The sequence below is a fragment of the Saccostrea echinata genome, unplaced genomic scaffold (assembly GCF_033153115.1).
Source record: "Saccostrea echinata isolate AGI-Se365-2 ecotype Australia unplaced genomic scaffold, CSIRO_AGI_Sech_v1 ptg000056l, whole genome shotgun sequence".
In the NCBI taxonomy this organism is placed as follows: Eukaryota; Metazoa; Mollusca; class Bivalvia; order Ostreida; family Ostreidae; genus Saccostrea; species Saccostrea echinata.
In genome coordinates this window covers 17,853,196-17,874,846 of record NW_026889805.1, presented here as the reverse complement: position 1 = coordinate 17,874,846, position 21,651 = coordinate 17,853,196, and the positions used below count along the sequence as shown (strand labels likewise).

Sequence of the window (21,651 nt, the reverse complement as noted above, 5' to 3'; positions counted from 1 at the left end):
TGGTATGATGTGGCCACTTAAGCCAATGGAATTAGACTTGTTTCCTTTAGAAGAAAGGCTTGTGTCTCTGAGAATACCTTTTATGCAAATTAGAGAGTTGCCAAGAGGTGGACAATATTCTGTAAGAGGAAATATTGTGAATGTTCCTGTTGATATTCAACCTACTGTAAATAGCCTGCCAAGAAAATTAGATGAAAATGTCACAGTTCCTGTTAAATTAAAGAAAAAATTGTCATATCAAAAGTGTGATTATCATGAAAATGTACGACCAACAAAAGTACTGATGGCATTACACTGGCTTATGAACAATAGTGACTTTTACAAGAATGCAAATATCAATGTTGATGATAACTGGTTTCAAGAAATTACAACTTCAGCAAGTGAAATTGTTCAGGAATTGGTAAAAACACAAGCGAGAAGCAACCCAAATACTGATTATCATGAGACGGTTGATAGTGACGATGATGAATTCTGTGAAGTAGATGGAGTTGGTAGAGATGGTAATTGCGATACTCTGTTAGATGATGCTTCACGAGACATGAATCAGGTTTACACATTTGCTCCAGGTGAAGGACAACGCCCACTTAGTCTGTATCAAGATCAGACAGCTGAGTATTTATCATTTCCAACAATTTTTTGTGGAAAGGGAAGATTACAAGATGATGAAAGACAAGTACATGTGTCTTATGCAGATATAGCTAAATGGGAATTAAGAAATGTTGATAGACGTGCTGCCCAGTCTGTTCCAAATTTGTTTTTCAAGTTGAAAAAAATACAAATGAAGCAAGTTACAGACAAATGTAACCTAGCTCTTAGGAAATGCAAAACTAAAGGAAAATCCATGACGGCAAATGAAATGAAAAATCCTGAAAATGTTAATAATCTTGTTAGACACAATGAGGGTTTCTTTGTGTTCAGGCAGTTACGAAATTCACCTGCATATCTTGAGACTAGAAAAAAAGATGTATTTGCTATGATCAGACAGCTAGGTTTACCAACATGGTTTATGTCACTGTCTGCAGCTGATACAAGATGGAATGATCTCATTAGAGCACTTGGAGTGTTAAATGATGGAAAAGAATACACTGATGAGGAAATTAACAGCATGACTTGGTTTGAAAAATCAAAATTAGTACAAAAGGATCCCATCACATGCTCTAGGTACTTTGATCATAGGTTCCGTATGTTTATGAATTCAGTGTTGAGAAGTGATCATCATCCAATTGGCATTGTAAAAGACTTTTTTTACAGAACTGAATTTCAGCAAAGAGGATCACCACACATTCATATGATTGTTTGGATACAAAATGCACCAAAATATCATGAAAATAATGAACAGGAGATAATAACTTATGTAGATAGTTACCTGAAATGTGAAAAGAATGAAGACAATGTTTTGACTGACTTGCAAGTGCACAAACATTCACAGACATGCAAAAAGAGAGGTAAAGCTGTATGTCGATTTGGTTTTCCCCTTCCTCCTCTTGAAGAGACTTTAATTTTGGAGCCATTAGAGTGTGATGTTGACAAATACAAGAAAATGTATGATAATATTCAAAAACAGCTAAATGATATGAAAAATGGATGTGATTTGTCCTACAAGGAGCTCCTGAGCACAGTACTTAAGATATCCGAGGAAGATTATATTAAATGCATTAGAAGTTCACTGAGAGGTCCAAAAGTTTTTCAAAAAAGAAATCCATGTGATATGAGGATAAACTCATACAACAGCATTGTTCTTGATGCTTGGAAAGCTAACATTGATATTCAGTATATTTTGGACCCATATGCCTGTGCAATGTATATTGTTTCTTATATAAGTAAATCACAAAGAGGAATGAGCGATTTACTTAACAGAGCTGCAAAGGAAGCTAGAGAAGGTAATCTTGACATAAAAAGACAAGTACGTCATATTGGAAATCATTTTCTCAACAGTGTAGAAGTTGGAGCACAGGAAGCAGCATATTTAGTGTTACAAATGCCAATGACAAAAGCATCAAGAGAGGTTGTTTTTATCAACACAAGTCCATCAGATGACAGAGTAACTCTCATTAAAACAGATGCTGAATTGGAAAAGTTGACACCAAATTCTACAGACGTGGAATGTAGCAATGTAATTAAACGGTATGCAAAACGCCCAAAGCAGCTTGAAAACTGGTGTTTAGCCGATTATGTATCACAGCTAGATGTTGTATTCCCTAAAGATAATGAGAAAGAGCTCAATGAAAATGAGGTGAATGATGATGAACAGGACAATCAGTCAGATGACGAAGACAATTCAGATCTTGATTTCAGTGAAAGTGATACACTAGTTACTCTGAGAAATGGCATAAAAATTAGACGACGGAAAATGCGAAGGGTAATTAGATATATTCGATTTAATATCAAAACTGATCCAGAAAATTATTATAGAGAAAAACTTATGTTGTTTATGCCTTGGAGAAATGAATCCATTGATCTTTTATCAGGAATGGACACATTTGAGAAGTCATTTCATCTGAGGAAGTCTTTTTTTACACACAAGGTTAAGGAATATGAATTCAATACTGAACAGTTTGATGCAGCTTTGCAAATGGCAAACGAGGATTTTTCAGAAGCTTTTGATGAATTGGCACCAAATGTTCAGCAAGGAGAAGCAGAAGATGAAAATGAGGGATCTCTTGAATCTGAAAACTTTGTTCAATTTAATCCTGAGAGGCCTATTGAACAGAGACATTATGATATAGGATCTGACATTGGCATTCCATCAACAAGACAAATAACTGAAGAGAGTTCCGTTAGATTACCAGACAAAGAATACTTGAAACTTTTAGGAAGTCTAAATGTAAGGCAGCGGGAATTTTTTAATCATGTCTTGCAGTGGATCAAAACAAAGACAGAACCTGTTTATTCATTTTTATCTGGAGGTGCTGGTGTTGGCAAATCTGTTTTGATAAGAGCACTTTATCAAGCTCTGCACAGATACCTATGTTCCATAGAAGGAGAAAATCCAGATGACATAAGAATACTTCTTTGTGCTTATACTGGCAAGGCAGCATATAACATTGGAGGGGCAACTATAGCATCTGCTTTCCATCAAAAAATTAATCAAAGTCAACAAAGCTTGCACTGTGATGAATTGAATACTTTTCGTACGAAGTTCCAAAACCTAAAATTGATCATAATTGATGAGATATCCATGGTTGGCAATAGGTCATTAGCACTCATTGATAGTCGTCTACAACTTCTTACAGGCATCAAGAAACCATTTGGTGGCATTAGTATCATAGCTGTTGGTGATTTCTTTCAACTTAAACCTGTGATGGACCGTTGGATCTTTCAGGATTTAAATCATGATGCTCAAGCTCTTGCAAACAATCTTTGGAAGGAGCATTTTTGTATTTTTGAGTTGGATGAAATAATGCGCCAGAAAGATGATCTTGAGTTTGCTCAACTTCTCAATCGTCTTCGCTACAATGCAATGACAGCAGAAGATATGAATGTAATACACAGATGCATGATAACAGAAACAAGTGACAATTATCCACACCATGCTCCTCATCTCTTTACACAGAATTCTAAAGTAGATGCATACAACAATCAGTTGATTGAAAAACTTGAAGGAGAAAAGGTGACAGTGAATTCAGTGGATACTGTTCTTAAGGATTATTCAAAGGAACTTAAGGAAAAACTGCTCAGGTCTCTATTCAAAGCAGATGATGTTAGCAAAACTGCTAATTTGATGCAAAAATTGATTCTTGCTGTTGGTATGATATATGATATCTCAGTCAATGTTGATGTATCTGATGGTTTAACAAATGGGTCATCATGTAAGGTACAATTAATTGAAAGGAGAATGGAAGGAATATCAAGGCCAAGCATTGTTTGGGTAAATTTTTTTGATTCTGCTGTTGGAAAAACAACTCGCAAAAAATACAAACATTTGTTTCATGATGGAATCACTGAGGATTGGACACCAATTTTTGAAGTTCAGCGGTCTTTTGTATTGAATTACAATACTTTTCAGAGGACTCAATTTCCATTACGGCCAGCTGCAGGAAAAACAGTTCATAAAGCCCAAGGTTGCACTGTTGATGAAATTGTAATTGATATGTCTCAGACTAAAGTTAGGAAAAATCCACATATTCACTATGTAGCACTAAGTCGGGTTCGTTCAGTAGATCATCTTCACATCCTAAACTTCAATGAACAGGCATTAGCTATGGATGAACAAGTGGTAGAGGAAATGGAAAGAATGAAAAAAGATGTACCACTACAACTTTGTTATGTCCCATTATACCAACTTGATTTGCACTCTTTCAAAATTGCTTTCAACAATTGTAGATCACTTCATAAACACTTCCCACAAATTCAAAATGAACCAAATATTGTTGCATCAGATGTAGTTGGATTCTCAGAGACAAGATTAACTAGTGCAGATGTAGCTGAAAATTATCAACTACAGGGATACACGGCAGTATTTAACCATGAGACTACAGCTAATCTAGATAGACGTCCACATCATGGAACAGCAATATATGTGAAAAATGATTACAAAACAACCTGCATCTCAAAACTGAACACCGGCTTCATCGAGTTCATCATGGTAAATGTACAATTAAACCAAAGTAGAGATGTCCAAGTTATAGTTATTTACAAATATCCATCTTGCTCTTTGGGGAATTTTAAACACCATGTGGAAATGCATATAAAACCCTTGATTGATGACCAAAAAGACTTGGTATTCTTAGGAGATTTTAATTTTGATTTGTTTGCTGGGCATACAGACTTTTTAACATTCATGGAAAAAGACTTTAATTGTAAGCAAATTGTGCATAAGACTACTCATGACTCTGGTTCTAAACTTGACTTGATTTTTACAAACATATCCCCATGTGGAACAGATGTGATTGAAGCATACTGGTCAGATCATAAAATGGTGTACTGTGCATTTGATAAGACTGAGCATTAAATATAATGGGACACCAAAGTAACAACATATCAGAGGGAGATGCGTAAGAATGTCCCCTCCCTCATCCCTTTGTTCCAGTCTTTTATTATACCTCTCAAACAAAGTTTGAGGGGTATACTGGAATCATCATGTCCACCTGTCTGTGGCTTTGTCAATATCTGAAGGTTTTTTAAATATTTTTTTTATGATAATATCATGACAATCAAGAAAGGTAATTCAGACAAGATCAAGGTCACAGAGTTCAAATGTGTATAATTCTGACAGGTCATACTTTGGCAAAGGTAGAGGTCTGTCATGATTTCAAGCCATGACTGTTTGTATAAAGTAATTTGGTAATACGATGATAGAAATATTTAGGCCATGGAAATGTGCAGTATAATTTTAGCAGAATTGCGAAGTATGTGTCTTTCCAAGTTGCAATGTTGGGGTATTAGTCCTATATAGGCAGATTAAGTCAGAAGGCACCAACCTTATAAAATATAAATTAATTTTTTTTTTGTTATAAATGTTCGAAAATATGAATTCTGCACTTTATCTTTGTAATATTATGCAGTTATTTTGAGATGAACACATATTTTAATTTTAAATCTGACTGTCGTTTGCATCCTTTACATAATTTAATTCTTATTGTATTGATGTATATATGGTTACTCCAAAAAATGCTCACTTAGAATTTCCTTTGTATAGAATAATTTATTTATTTTTTTTAGTACAACAATTTGCATTGAATTTTTAATGCATATTTAAATTAAAATGATAAGGTCATATTCACACAATAATTACATTTTCACCAATTACTAGTAGGTGTGCACTTGAAGTTTCAGCTTATTTCTCAAGATTTGTTAAATTCTTGACAACTCTTTTCATTTATATATATATCTGACTACATGTATTACCACCATTGAGGATTAGTGTCTTACAAACAGTAAAATGTTTCAGAAGTCAAGTTCCATCTGTCCCTTTAAAACATTTGGATTATATTTTATGCTGAAAACTGAATTTTTCTGTTGGAAGCTTAATTTTCATTGTGATACCTTGTGATTTTTCTGCAATGGAAGGATATTCCTTTACAGACTACAGTGATTGTGACTCTAAACTACGCCGTTAGCTGTGATTCGGACTCTTAAACTGCTGTTTTCACACTCCCAGCAGTAATTGCCAGATATAATATATCACTGAAATGATTATGTGCCACCTTATAGAATGTGGAAATCACTGAGTTGGATCTCTTCATTGACAGACTTGTAACTTTTGCTCAAATATTTTGAACATTTACTTCCATGAATAATATGTGCCAGTAAATTTTCTAATTTGCTTGCTAGAAGTGAAAGCATATTAAAACTGGCCATACAAAATAGCATTATAAAAATAGTATTATACTTTAATTTCATCTTATTTGTATTGTGAACTTCTTTTTAAAACATGCATCTTAAATATAACCTGTGTAAATAACATGTAATATGCTTACAAGTTAAATAATTACATTACACAGTAGGTGTTTAATTGTGAAACCTTCAGATTTGTTGATTCAAATGAATTCCATCTTGCATGGAACATGAAAAATCTATGTTATTAATCAAATGATTAATGATGCCTTTTATTATGTCAACTTTCTTGTGTACAAAATGTATAATTTACAGGTAAGTATGAAAGAGGGGGTCAATGGCCAGCCCGTAAAGGGAGGTAAACCTACCTCTTTCAGGAAAATATGTTGGAGAAAATGTTATTGTTATATATCCTGGTACATTTTCATGCTTAGGATTTTCTTTGGAAAATGTATAACTTTATTTCTTTATTTTGCAAACTGCAGATTGTACTACAGCAATACTGTAAATCCATACTTAATGTAAAATTATATAGAAAGGTTATATTCAAATACATTTTAATTATTAATAATTAACTGTAACTTTGCCAGTAAGATGGGATGTCAAGTTTTAATCTATTTACTTACTTTGATCTTGATATTGTAAAATTCCAGCAATAACAAAATGTTTCCCTGTATACCATTAATTAAATTAAGTTACACTTGTTGAATATATCATTTGTAAATTTTTTATTTTGAATTGTTCTTTACTTTAATTCATTATTATTACATGTATAATTGTGTATATATATGGCTTTGTAGTTTTGTATAGGACAAGAATCAATCTCTTTGATTCTGAGTTTACTGTTCAAGAAGGTTGCTGTCTTTCATTTGATTTTTTTGTGTGGAGCTTTATATTGTGATATTCTGTGATATTTTAATTGTCATTTGAAGGATACTCTTAATAGACTGCAGTGATTGTGACTTTTATGGTTGTGATCCTCACAGACTATGCCATTAACCCAAGTAATTGAGAGACAATTTATTACACCTGCATACCAGTAAATTATTTGGTTTGAATGTTTAATGTTTGCCAATATGCCAGTTAACTTTAATATTTAATACATGATAAAATAGGCCATATGTAAAAGTTGATTAGTACATGTATACATTAATTTTAATTTTTTTTTCTCTTGTTAACTTTTTGTTAAACATAATTCTTGAAAATGCATGTAACTGATGTGTGTAAATGACTTACAGCTGCTTACTGGTAATTGTACTTCAAAAGTTACATTTCAGAGTAACCTTGTTAAGTGTGAAACCTCAATTTAGTAATTTGAATGAATTTCTTGAAAAGTTATAATTGCTCCATCTGATAATATGGATCATGTGGATTTTTGTATAAAATGGTGAATTGCCATTATATTAACTTAACCTTTATGTGCAAATTAAATATTTAATATACAGGTAAGTATAGAAAGAAGGGGTCAATGGCCAGCCTGTAAAGGGAGGTAAACCTACTTCTTTCCGGAAAATTTTTTTAAAAAATGGAAATATGATACAATTTAATTAAAACAGCACATTTCAAATGCCAAAAAAAAAAAAAAAAAAAAAAAAAAAAATTAATAATAATAATAATAAATCCTCTTATAATTGTTTGAATTTGAGGTTGCAGTATTGCAAATTTTAACAAAACATCATCATATAAATGCTTGTCATTTACATACATTTATATTCTGTAAACTAACATACTTTTTTTTATCTCATTCACTTGCATAATCTTTCCCTTTTTCGCTTTTTGTTTGGGAAAGGTTATCAATATTGAGTGATTGTATATTTCTTATATAAAAATAACCAACATCATTAAGATATACAGTATGATGCTTAGTTTATTACATCTTTTTCAAAAAATATTTGTTGTTTAATTTGTGTCCAGTCTTTATATTTCAAATTTATATAAAACTATTAATTTAGAACAAATGAATGTAAGCGGCTATACTGTTTCCAAGAATCTACCAGCAAAACTGCAATTGAATTACAAACTCATGTGAAGCATGTAAACATTACTTGATGACAACACTATAATTGTTATGTTTTATATTTTAACTCTAATTATACTTAAAAGTTGCATAGTATTACTTACAGTAAACTCATAATTACTTGTATAGTTTTCATAATCAAATAAAGATTTTTAATAAACTACAGGGCATTTTAATTTTTTACTCATTGAAGGTTTCAGTAAATGCAAATTAAACCTTTAACAGTCTTAATTGCTGTCATATTACAAAATGTGCATGCATGTCTAATTAACCTTGTGGATTTTTTTTTTACATATAATAAACATTCCATTTATCAAATTAAAGGAAATTCCCTTATGTTGTGTGAATTTTAAAGCAAATATTGGGCCAACTTCACTGTTGAATCAGATCAATATTGTGGCCCATTGATCTTTTTCTTTTTTTTTTCTTTTTTTTTAACAAACACTCAATGATTATATGCAAGTCAGACTATGCCAATGATCTGATAAAAGATTCTGAACCATATTTGATATATGAATTAATCTGAAAAATTATTGGAGCTTATAAATGGCCCATTTCAGTGTCAAATGGGGGATACAGCCACCATATTCTGCAGCATGTCCTTATGAAATTTCATAAATTGATCTTCCCTTTGAAATATATACCTTAATCTAAGCCCAACCTCAGAAACCGAACTACTTTTCAATGTACACTTTGGTATATATATCACTCAGTACATCTGACAAGTCTGTACACATATTTATGTGATTTGTGACTTTCAATTAGAGACAGTTAGATGAATTTGTCAAGGATTAGAAATTAAAAAAAACAAAAAACAAAATGTGTTTGTGAATTGAACACTGATGGCCCTGTATGGCAGCTTATGTTGAAGGTTGAACAATCTCAAATGCAAGTCAAACTCCAAATTGTTGGTATGAAGAGGAAGTTGTTTTCAAAAGGAATACACTTATGAAATGTGAAAGCCCTAGTACTATTTGCTCAAAAGTTATGGCCAAGGTTAAAGTTTATTTACAAAATGAGTTAACTCTAAGGTCAAGGTCAAAAGGTGAAAAATATTTATACCTATTGAAAGGTCTTGTCACAATGAACAGGGGTGGATCCAGCAATTTTTGAAAGGGGGGGTTCCAGGTCAGTGCCCCCAACATTCATGCATAGAATTACGCCACAGACACTTCAAATCCGTACCAATGGTTTATCAAAAGGGCCAACCTCCAAACAGAGTTGACAAGCTAAAAAAAAAAAACAAAAAAAACAACCAAAAAAAAAAACTGTGCGCCACATTCTTTCATCCTATTTCGGGGGGGGGGGGGTCCTCTTACTTTTCCGCACTTTTTTGGTTTCAAATGCTTGAATTGCGTATTTTGAACTTTCAGCAACAAAATGGGGGAGCATCCAAATCAAAACCTGCATATTAAAACTACAGCAAAAGATTATTCTCAGAAAAAGTGAACCCACTCCCCCCCACATACTACTGGGGCATTTTACACCTTTCTATTCATAGATTAAAATATCACCATAATAGTCTCTTATGTCTGCTTTCTTTCATGACTTTTTATTCATACTTTTTAAAGTTAGTTACTTCAGAAGATGGCCCAAAAATGGCATAGCTGAAGTTCGCTGGAATCTTCCAATGCTATGAAAGTTAAATCTTGCATGTAACCTGTGGGTGGTTGGGGCCTAGGGCCAAGGTTCTGAAGGTACGTGGAGGATGGAATATGGGGCACTTTATCTACCGAGCAGAAAGGGCAGAGATTGAACTACTTATTTTATTCAAAATATTAGACGTTAAGTTATTTATATTACAGAAATCTCTCTCTCTCTTTGCAAAAATAAAAGGGGGGGGGTTCCAACCCCTGGAACATCCCCCCCCCCTCTGGATCCGCCAACGAATTGAATACACATGTGAATTTTCATTCATTACCAAAAAAGAAAATTCAATAAAATCACTTCTGAGAAACATAAAACAAAGAATATCAGATCAATGCTTACAAGAGGAATACGCAAAGATTCATAATTCATCAAAACTAAAATTTTATCAAGTTGTTTTTAATAATTTCAAACGCTGTGGATACACTGATATATTAAAAAAACAAAGAGATCAGTTATTAGCAGGTTGAGACTTAGTGCACATAACCTTGCCATAGAAAAAGGGAGACATTTGTCTATACCCACAGATAAAACCTGATTTATAATTATGTATAGCCTCACATTCTATACTAAAATATTGTATATTTATGTATGAGCAATTGATGATTCTTATAATGTGTTGTGTCTTTGCCAATTATTGTAATTGTGTTTGTGCCAATAAATATTTGTATTTGTATTTGTGAATTTAAGAATGACAGCTAGCCCCAGCACCAACAGTTTAAAAGTTATAGCCAAGATTAAAGTTTGGGTTTTGTTTTTGTTTTGTTTTGTTTTTTGTAAAAATGGGTCAAACTCCAAGATCAAGAGGTTAAATTTGGTAATACCCAAAGAAAGATCTTGTCACAAGGAATACACCTATAAAATATGAAAGCCATAGCCCCACCCATTCAAAAGTTATAGGCAAAGTTAAAGTTTTTGCGGACAAACAGACAGACGGACAGACATAGCAAAGCTATTTTCCTCCTAATCTTCGATTGTGGGGCGTAAGAATTCCGAAAAAAAAATTTTTAATACTAAAGGGGAAGGGGGGAGGTAAGGACAATCCTGTCCAGGAATATCCCTGACTACTGCAGGAAGAAATGGAAAGCAAATATGTTTTAAACTAATACTCTTTTAAAAAATGATTATGTTCTTTTTATCATTTAAATTCAGCTTGTGTTAGTGTAAATGCGGTAGTCACACTTTGTGAAGGTCCGACCTTGTCATAATCCGACATTGTTGTAGTACGACTTAATTTTCAAGCATTTCAATGATGAAGACTATGTAATTAAGCACTTTCCCGCCACAACTCGTCAGGAAAAAATGTCTGCGCCAAAGAAGATCAAGATCGAGGAAGAGAAAACCAGTGTCTCAGGTTATGTACAAAATGTTTCGCCCATTCGTACGAGCAGAACAAACTCTCGGTACTTCAATGCAATCTTTCAAACTGAGAGAAATGAATTTAACAGGGCTGCCTGCTTTGATGTGGCTAAACATTCTGTCCTCATGGATGCGTCCCAAGCTCACACTCCACTAAAATTACTCGATGTACAGCTGGTACCTAGTCGAATTGATGCATCAAAGTCGGAAGTTCTTCTCAACCACAAAACAAAAATCGAAGTATGCAGAACTCTGAACTTCAACTTCAAACAATCGCCAAATGATGACGACAAAGATGGAGAGAAAGTCAAAAGCCTAGCTGAGGTTCAAGCTACTCCAGAGCACAACAAGGTATTAAAATTAATGTAATTCATAGCAAATTACTATTTAAATTTTGACATAGTTCTTTTGACTAGTCAAAAATCTGTCAGACATGTCTAGTGCAATCGCTAGGTTTAGCAACATAGTTTGATTTACTTACATAGCTTGATTTACTCACTTGAAGTAGCTTTATTCACCTACTAAATTATATTAATTTTATAAATTAGCATTTTTTTCAAGATGTTCAAAAATCGCACTTTTATATACTAATGTAGTGATATCCTATTTTTAAAAAGTTATTGTAGTGGACTCTTTGAAATTATTATAATGGAAAGGGGCTTGTCATTCAGAATGTCTACTTGCAATGATCATATGACTGTGATATGTGCACCTTAATGACCTTATATCATGAGAATTCTCAGTTAGATTTCATCAATTTAAAAAAAAATGTGTTCCACATTATCGGCTGTCTCGACAGAGATTAACATTAAGTTCAAAGGTAAATTAATATGTTTTACAGTGTGACCGTTGGGACGAGTGCAATTGTACTATTAAAAATACACTTGTAATGTTGATTAGCCACTTCAAACTTCAAGTTGCACAAGACATCTAGATTGTGACGTCACTTGACGTAACGGAGCTCGTCAGAGTTAACGGAGACAGTCGAACTTCTGCTTGAACGAGACTATAGGCCTAGTGTAATTTTTTAACGAAAGACGTAGAATATTTTTTGTTTCTTTTAAGCTTTCTACAAACTGCAAGCCTTTTATATTTTATGTTATTACTTATTCACCATTATTGCATGGAATCCTGGTAGCAAAGGAATTCTGAGAAGGTTTCACAAAAATTTGCTTGACGTGCTTGCACTCCCTATTTACAAACCAACAAAATACTGCAGCTGCTTTTGAAACATGATTAGACAAGATCTGCAGCAAATGTAGCAGACCAAATCCTTTGCTTCACTAAGATAATAATCAGTACACAAATATAAGCTCAATTATTACAGAAACAAAAGTCTGGTAAAGTATACTTTTCCTGACTAAACATACTTATAGACTGATCTTTACCCAAAGATATAGTTTTAAAAAATAAAATCCTTTTTTTTCAGGATTTAATTCATATTTTGTTTTTCTGTAGGTTGCAGTAGAGGTCAAAGTATTGTCGGCTACCCCAGTCACAGTCCAAATAGTTAGGGAATCACCTATTAAAAGACAAGAACTTATAATAAGTGATGCATCTGCCGCCATGAAAATCACAGTATGGGAAGATCTGGTTTCGAAACTTGAAGTTAACAAATGTTACAGAATTGAACATTTATCTACCCGACTTTTCATGAACACCAAAAGTGTAACATCAACAAAACAAACAACTGCAACATTGATTGGTGACATAACAAACTGTGTTGCACCAACATTAGACTCAGACATTATAACCAAAGAAGGCAAAATCACTCAGGCAGGGCTTCAACTTTTTCACACCTGTGAAAATTGCAAGTCAAAAGTGGATGTCACTGTTGACAAGTCATTGTATGTAAGATGTAATTCTTGCAAATTGAAAATGTCAAAAGAATCTTTGCACAAATCCATTACTGGCACAATTTGTTTCTCATCTGGGTATGAAAAGTATAAACTTACCATTTTTTCATCAGTACTGTTTACATTGGCGTCAATCAATAATGTAGAAATGGAAGATGCTGACTCTGTTGAGGAGTACTTACTGTCAAACTCTTTTAAAGTTTCATTCTCAAAGGATAACAAGACTGTCGTAGACATAAAATTGTCTGTTGAAAATGTTGCATAAACTCTGCACAGTGATTGTCGAAGTGTAAGCAGAAATTGCATGGTCTGGAAAATGATGACCTCCATATATATTTTCATGCAGAATGCATGACTTTTGTATTTTTTAGTTTAGTTTCCTTGTTCTGTAAATCATACATATTGCTCACAATTCAGTACTCTGCTGAATCATTTGTGCACTTTTTTTGATCCAGCCATTTATATACAGATATGTGTGAACTGCTTTTCAATGTGTGTGCAGAACTGCAGTGTCTGGAAAATGATTACCTCACATATTTATTCACGCAAGAAGCATGATTTTTGGATCTATTTTTTTCAGTTTAGTTTCTTTGTTCTGTAAATCATACATAGTGCTTACAATTCAGTACACTGCCGAATCATTAGTGTATTTTTTTTTTAATCTAGCCATTTCCATACAGATATATGTGAATTTTTTAACTGTACTGGTCAGAAAAGAAAAGAGGTTATGCAACAGTAAGGCAACTTGTTTCTCTGTAATTAATTTTGCAAAATGATGCTCCCTGTATAGTTTTGTCCAATTTCAATATAATTTGAGACACAAATAGATTACACTGTTAATCTGATACCAATTTTGTCTGATTGATTTACTATGGTTACTAAACAAAAAAAAATCTGTGAAATTCTTTCAAAGTGTTATTCCTACCGTGGTTCTTCCCAAATTGCAAATTAACTTGACTTACAAAGACATGTGACCAAGGATTAATATTTTATTTTTTACTGTTGCCGTAGTTTCAAGTTGAATGGGTATTTTCTCTACCTTAATTTAGTTAAAACTACTAGAGCTAGTTTTGTCAAATTTTACTTTAGTATGCTGTAGAATACTTGTAGATTATCATGTTTATCATAGTATTTTTGTGTAGTAGGTTTTTTTACACCCAGCTATGATGGAAAGTATTATGGTATATGGCAATCATATGTGTCCAACTGTCCATCTATCTGACTGACTGTTAGCTATAATGTGTTAAGACATTAATAGCTTACTCCATAACAAATAGAATGATTCCATTAAAGACCTGACCTCGTAATTGCAAATGTTAGTATTTGTCAAATTAATATAGTTCTTGATGACCAGTTCTTTGTTTTCAAAGTTACATAAAATTTATAAAAATTTAATTTGATGTCTTATAATATCGTTGTTTTTTTTTATATTCCAACAACAAAATTGCTTAGCGCCATGCCTCAATCATTACAAGATGACGGTTTCAAAACTTTTCTGGATATTATCTTAAAGATAAACATTAGTATTTTATGTTTGATTAGACAGTGGCATTGTTCTTCTTCTATAAACAATACAATGAACAAACATGCAGATTTGACATTTGTTTCAGAGATCAGTTGAAAAAATTATGAAGTATTATTTGTTCTTGTTAATAAAGTGTTGTGGTTACACTTTATCACAGTTTTTTTTTTAATGATGTATTTGTACTTTCAATTTTGTACTTTGAATATTTCAAGATTAGTCTACAGTATACAATAATGAAAACTTTGAAAATTCTTGGAACAACTGCTGAAGAGACTATATCATCATTTTCTGGATGATTACTAAATAGGAATTCAATAATCCATAAAGACAATTTTTTATCGCTTAATAATTGTAAGATTATGTGAACCCTTTGATTATCATCTTTTGCACATTCTTGACAGATAAATTCTTAATTTTTTTTCTTACTTAAAAAACTTCTTTGCTTTTCAAGCTCAGATCAAAAGTCAATATGTCAACATGACATAATACACAGAAAAATAAGCTTCTAAATTTGTACATATACATGTACTTCCCATTTTGACCACATGTAACTAATACGTTTTCTTTTAAAACATGACACATTGTTTTCCTATTGATTTGATTTATGCAGGATGCATATTTCATTGTGTTTTCATCAAATAAATCATTCAGTAATGATATTTGTGTTTGAAAATATTTCTGAACCAATACTGAAATTCTTGGGAATGCAATTTTTATAGAGGGCACTTGTAATCCTTCGAACTTTTTCAATTACCAATTGCATTCAGTCTTAATATATCTGAAAATGGAAGAACCAACCTGAAAAAATTTAAATTTACTAAACAAAAATTATCATAGTTGCCCACGTGGCACAGTAGTTAGAGCATCTGCTCTAGAGTCGCGAAGTAAGGAGTTGATCCTTACCTCGTGGGTTCAAATCCCACTGTGGGACGTGGAGACCAGTTCTTCGGATGAGACCGTATAAACTGAGGTCCCTTGTCACAGTAGGTGCTGGCACAAAAAGATCCCTCACTGCTCAATGGCCTTAAGTGCCGAGCATAGGACAAAATTTGCAGCTCTCCACCAGCAAGTGGTGGCGTCTCCATATGAGTGAAAAATTCTTGAAAAGGACATTAAACAACATACAAAAAAAAAATTTCATGCCCCCAAGAAAGAAGGCCAATATGTTGCCTAATTCATACTCAAAAGGTCATAGGTACAATTTTCAGGTAGTCCGTTGTATGTACTAATAAATGACAATATGAATTTCAACTCAAAAGGTCAGGACCATCAAGTTTAATGCTATGGCAGTACATATATTGGAATACTGTAAAATAACATTCATTCAAAGAAATTTATACATGATTGACAAAACATTTTCAAATCCAACTTATTAATTTGATGACAAAAGTCATTGCTTACAACTGTCTATTTCAAAACTACGAAAGTTTAGAGTATCGTATTCATGCTCAGAGTATCGATGGGGCTCATAACTGAAATTTCTGCTTATATTCTCATTTAACTTTCAGATAAACAAGTGACACAATATGATGTCAAAATTTTAGCTCCTTGAGCCGAAAGCTGGAGTCAGCTTTTTGATCACATTTCGTCAGGCCCCAGTTTAGTTCAAAACATGACACCTGGTAGTTAAGTGTGGCTACTACAGGTGATAAAACCTTTACATATGTATAGCAGAAGAATCTAAGGAAGTAGAGCAGGGCCATATTGACTCAGGTGAGCGTTGTGGCCCATGGGCCTCTTGTTATATTACTAACACTTCATTCTAAACAGTACTCAATTTTTGTAGCGAACATTATGGCATTCAAAGAGGTTTATATTTTTAAAAATAATTATATGCTGTTATTTTTAGTCATACACCAAACCAGATGGCCTAATAAGCGCCCAGTTTCCCCCTGATTGTTATGCCGAGTCTCTCTTCAGACTACTTAAAGATTTTGAGGCACAAATTCTAGTGGCACTATCTCCACTCACTGATATGGAATCTGTTTATGTAATGTCATTTATTAGAGTTATTTAAAATTAATACTTTGTACTATTTCTTTATAATAATTATATCACTCCAAACCTACAAAAGGTTTCAAATACCAAAGGTATGTAACTTCTCCTGTGATTTATCCGCTGCAATTTAATCCTGAAAAAGGTTTAATATTTTGTCTTTGTACAAATTGCATAGAAATGTTAACAAATTTTAATTCTTCATTTTTTTAATGCATCCTAAAAATAAATAGGAATATGAACAGAGATCCGAGGGAACATTGTACAGGTAGTTTCAAGACCAATTGTTTACTTGAGGAAATGATAAATTTATATAAAAGGAAAATTTTTATTACAGACAAACTCATTCTTGCCACAAGCACAATCGTCAACTACCGTCGGACCTTTCACATTAACGCATAAGTCTTCTTCGAAGTCAAATGATATTTCAAAATGCAATTTGGTGGTTAAGAAAAAGGTCAGAATAAAAACAAAACAAGAAGTAAAGGATGAATTATTTCACAACCTGTATAATGAATCTAAATAAAATAAATACAAATTGTGCTCTACAACTTTAATTTCTTAAATGAAGAAAACTCCCATTATATTGTAAAATGCAAAGTTTTTACACACTGCAGGGTTCTAAAGAAATGCATATATTAGAGGTTTTCGAATGTTTAGCTTGGCAAGCTACAGACTGGATGTCAGATCCTAGAAATATGGTGGATTTAGTGAAGGAAGTCAAAATGTCGCAGTATGCTCGACCCAATACGTCCATTGTTGTTCTATCAAGGTATTACATGGATAGTTTCACTTGTCTCTTAAATTCTACTAACAAAATTCAATGCAGCACTGTTTGAATTTCGAGGCAGCCCAGGAAGCTGTAATTAAATTGTAAACTTTGTATGAGGAGTCCAAAAAAAACCATGTAACTTCTGTCATGGCTTTTTTATTATTTGTTCAAACATTATTAAAGTCATTTATTTATATATGTTGATATCGTTACCTTCAGATTATTTTTTGATCCTCATTTCTTACATATGAGTATCTAGTGAAAAGTTGGATTTGCCACCGATTTTTAAATGTTACTTTTAACAGTGATGGAGCAACGAGAACTGGGGTATTTTGCACCGTATTCAATGCTTTAGAGGAGCTAACAAATGATAATGATGTCGATATCTTCACCATAGCTCGCCAGCTTCAGATTCGCCGACCGGAGTTTCTCCCTGACTTTGTAAGATTTCTTTAACGTACTGTATCATTAGGTTATTACAGTTCCGATTTCTGTTGATACATCAACATTGATACATCAATGCTTCTATAAAATTTTCTCTCTTTTCAGATGGAATATAGATTTTGTTACGAAGTAGTATACGAGTACCTCAAAAACGACATGGTTTACGCAAACTGCTAATGGATTACATTCTATTTTTTATTATATTGTCTTTCAATTATCTTGTATGTATGGCTTATAGCGAACGTACAATGTGCTTATATGGAAAAATATATAGAGACTGTCGATATTTGAACTTTAACTTGAGAAATGGTCATCTGTCTAAATATACTTTGATGAAAAAAAATTAACAACATTGAAAAACAACATTGTCGCATATAACTCCATGGATTTAACAACTACCAACTCTATGAATTTTTATTAAATACACATTGTGCATGTGATTACGGATGCACGCTATTGCAGTGCGTCACCGCATTTTCATTTTGTGCGCCATTGCTTTTACTAAAGACTGTGTATTCTTTGCAAGAAAATAAATCCCATCATCTTTCATTCATGGAACTAGTCCACACATGCTTCTGTGAACTATCTGTGATCTAATCTGTCTTTAATACTTCAGTTTGTTTAAAATTTCAGTCGTTTGAATTCCAATTTATATGTTGCTTCTTGCCATCACTTATCTCAGGAGGATGACTTCTTGCTTAATCACTTTACATGTCATTTAAATAAATGAAACAATTCAAGAAAACTGTATCATGGTGTTTATTGCTTTTTGCAGATCAGCTCTCAATAATTATCGGAGTAGTATCTTCGAGTAACCAGTAGGCGTGCTCTAGAGAGAGTCTGTGCTTTATAGTGGCAGTTAAGTGAAATTTGTACTTATTTCACCTGACATTTTACTTTACTTTGTTATGTTCTTATCTTCTGTTTTTTTTAAATATATAAAAGCGATTTATGAAATTCATTATCGACCCAGGCCAAAAGCAAATGGGGTTTACATGTTTTTGGGCCTGTAGGATGTAGCGACAAGTTAGAGGTCAAGAATAATAAAAAAAAAAAAACAATCAAGAGCAAATCCCTAGAGACTGAAATTTTATTCAAGAATCAAATTTTGGAATTTATCTGATTTAACCATGTTGACGATTGCATCTTCTAAAATAAGTCACATTTTCTTCATCATTCTTTCTATAGATGCATTCCTACGTATTAATTACGTCTTTCAGTAGAAGGATTATCAAATATTTATCGTCATCGTTTATAATACCATTATTATGATACAATTTAGTGTCGCCATGTGCTTGTCATGCCCATAAGCGGCGCTTCTTCCTGCTTATTCTACTGTATATGTTTAGAAATTGTAAACAGAGTATTAAAAAAATGGCGACGTATATTTAATTCACATGTTTCCTATTCATATCGAAGGCTTTGTTAAAATACAGGCGCTGCCTTCTCTAATCCTTGAAAGTCAGTCGTTATGACATAATATTATAGCCAGGACCAACGTTTGACAACAAACAAAATGGTGCACGGCTACTGGGCACTATTATAGGACCTTCAACCATATCACATATTAGACATAAAAATTGTCTTAATTAATTAGTGTTCTGTCAATAAGTCTTTGCCATCATCTTCTAAGTTATTCCTCCTGCAGACAATAATTTTAAGTATAAGCTTGCTAATATATAAAAAATACATGTATATCTTAAAGGTATGCAATCCTAACTACTGGATTTTACGATAGGTCTAATTCAGTTTGGATATGTTGACTAAAGATGCTGTTGGTGAATAAGTTATTTAAGGACAAACGGTACGAAGAACATTTTACATGAAAAATCCAATTTTAGAACGAACCAATGTAGCACTTTCGAACATGTTCGACTAACAAATGTTGGTATAATGCTCATTTGCTCCAGCGCAAAATTATCTTACATGTAAAATCAATCAAAACATCTCTATGTGCATGTGTTTGGACAATGCAATTAAATAAATAGGTTCTTCTTGAATTACAACGATCAAGTTAAAATATGTTTATTGATAAGTGAATATACTGTGAGGTTTCTGGGTTCGAGGATTCGGTTGCTCTGCCTGAGCAATTAAAGGAATAAATCAAATAGTTATTTAAATTTCTCAATCAAGGATTTTAATCAACAATATTTACAATGTCCAATTCTGTCTTGGAGCGCGTACGCTTCCTAGCTAAGCAAACAAAAATATTTACCAACTTGCACAAAAACACAACAAAGTCTCGAAAGCCTTATTCAAGCACACAAGACTTTATTGAGCAAGTTTATGTTCCTCACCTTAACTGAAAACCAACTGACTTCTCTCGACTTCAGTCTGGAACTGACTAAAATCTCTGTTGTCTCTACTTATATACCTTCAGTATCACGTGATCTCCGAGGACCGAAAGGGTGAAATTAACAGGAAGTACTTATTACTAAGCTTCCAGTAGACAGAATGGGATTACTGATTTCGATTCCGAATTTCGTTTCAATACCATGGAATCAAGAGGGACAAACTTTGTCAAAGTCATTTGTGTTATGGTTTATTGGTATTTACATACGTATTTGATAAATATTTTTATTCTATATATCAATGTTTAAAATGTTATTTACTAGTATAAGATTTGTATCCTAACTGTAAATCAGTAGATATCTAAATGTAATCTTTGTTAGGTGTAAGTGTTTCCTTTTCTTGTTACTCACTCGGTAGAGTATTTGGTTCGTGAGCTTTCTATGATTATGGGTTCGACTCCCGACTAGGTCAGACGTAGGAACTTAAAAACAGATTGTAACTCTTCCATCGATGAATGTTGGGTGGTAGATGTAAAATCATGTACATTTCGTTAGTACCCCGAAAATTGGTCAGAAGTGTTAGAAAGACAAAAGAAAGTGTTTAGCAAGACATACAGCAGTAAATAACATTGATCAGTGGAATCCAAATAAGCTTAAACATTTTATTATGATGCAGAAAATAGTCCTTGTGCAACAGTTTGTCGTATATCAGACATGAATAAATGTTATAATAATTACAAGAATATCAACAGTCTCGTTTAAAGACATCATTTCGAAAAAAAAATTATGGTCGATACAATGACCGTGTCAGAAAAAAACCCCAATCTATCATTAAGTCAAATGTTGACTGACTTTTTTCAAACAAATGGTTAGGCCATTATTTTAACACTGAATTGGCAGGAATTTTTCCGTCTGCCCGATTACATATTTATGAAAAGGAGGACACGGCGACTGTGACCGGTCGACAGGTGATGCTTACTCCTCTAAGGTGCCTGATCCCATCTCTGATGTTTTTAGAGGTACGTGTTTGCTCAGCTCCAAATGTGTATTACTTCTTTGGACTTTTGAGTATAGTTTTTTTTTTAATTGGCTCTTTTTTCATATACAGTGTAATAAAATAATAAACATGCAACAATTTTTACTTTATACAGTAGCGTAAATCTGCATCCTACAAGACAATGTTTCGCAAATCAAGAAAAAATTACAGTGCATACTATCTACATATACAAATCATATGTTCATTATTTTTACAAAGTAATATATTACAGAGGATATTGCTTTTTGATTATGACATTTAATTTAAATACATAGTAAAATAATACCATTAGTTCTGAGGTAATAATTATAATGCATCTAATATTGGTTGCCAAGTTTCATTAAAAATATCTAAATTACTATTTGAGCAATACGCTGCCTTTTTAAGTAGAAATTTCTTTTTCAGAAGGTATGAAAAGGCATGAAAACTTTGT

The 21,651-nt window shown here is 32.8% G+C and overlaps 2 protein-coding genes across 2 annotated transcripts in view; both read left to right on the top strand.

The window, feature by feature from the left end:
• The window catches only part of LOC133173931 (receptor-type tyrosine-protein phosphatase T-like), a 31,017-nt gene extending 12,381 nt beyond the window's left edge, over nucleotides 1-18,636 (top strand). Inside the window, exons 9-13 of the mRNA XM_061308997.1 lie at nucleotides 16,530-16,670; nucleotides 17,013-17,132; nucleotides 17,293-17,447; nucleotides 17,753-17,888; nucleotides 17,997-18,636. Coding sequence (XP_061164981.1) covers nucleotides 16,530-16,670; nucleotides 17,013-17,132; nucleotides 17,293-17,447; nucleotides 17,753-17,888; nucleotides 17,997-18,068 — 624 coding nt within the window. The 3' untranslated portion in view covers nucleotides 18,069-18,636. The remainder of the gene's footprint in view (nucleotides 1-16,529; nucleotides 16,671-17,012; nucleotides 17,133-17,292; nucleotides 17,448-17,752; nucleotides 17,889-17,996) is intronic.
• LOC133172936 (uncharacterized) lies at nucleotides 11,243-13,420 on the top strand. Its single transcript, XM_061307790.1, has 2 exons — nucleotides 11,243-11,650; nucleotides 12,758-13,420. Exons 1-2 carry the CDS (start codon nucleotides 11,243-11,245, stop codon nucleotides 13,418-13,420), a joined length of 1,071 nt encoding a protein of 356 aa, XP_061163774.1.
• Nucleotides 18,637-21,651: the final 3,015 nt, after the last annotated feature.

Excerpts from the sequence above, each read along its gene's own strand:
- LOC133172936 (XM_061307790.1), top strand. The coding sequence starts at position 11,243 with ATGTCTGCGCCAAAGAAGATCAAGATCGAGGAAGAGAAAACCAGTGTC. Across the intron at positions 11,651-12,757 it reads CTACTCCAGAGCACAACAAG|GTTGCAGTAGAGGTCAAAGT; the intron begins GTATTAAAATTA and ends GTTTTTCTGTAG.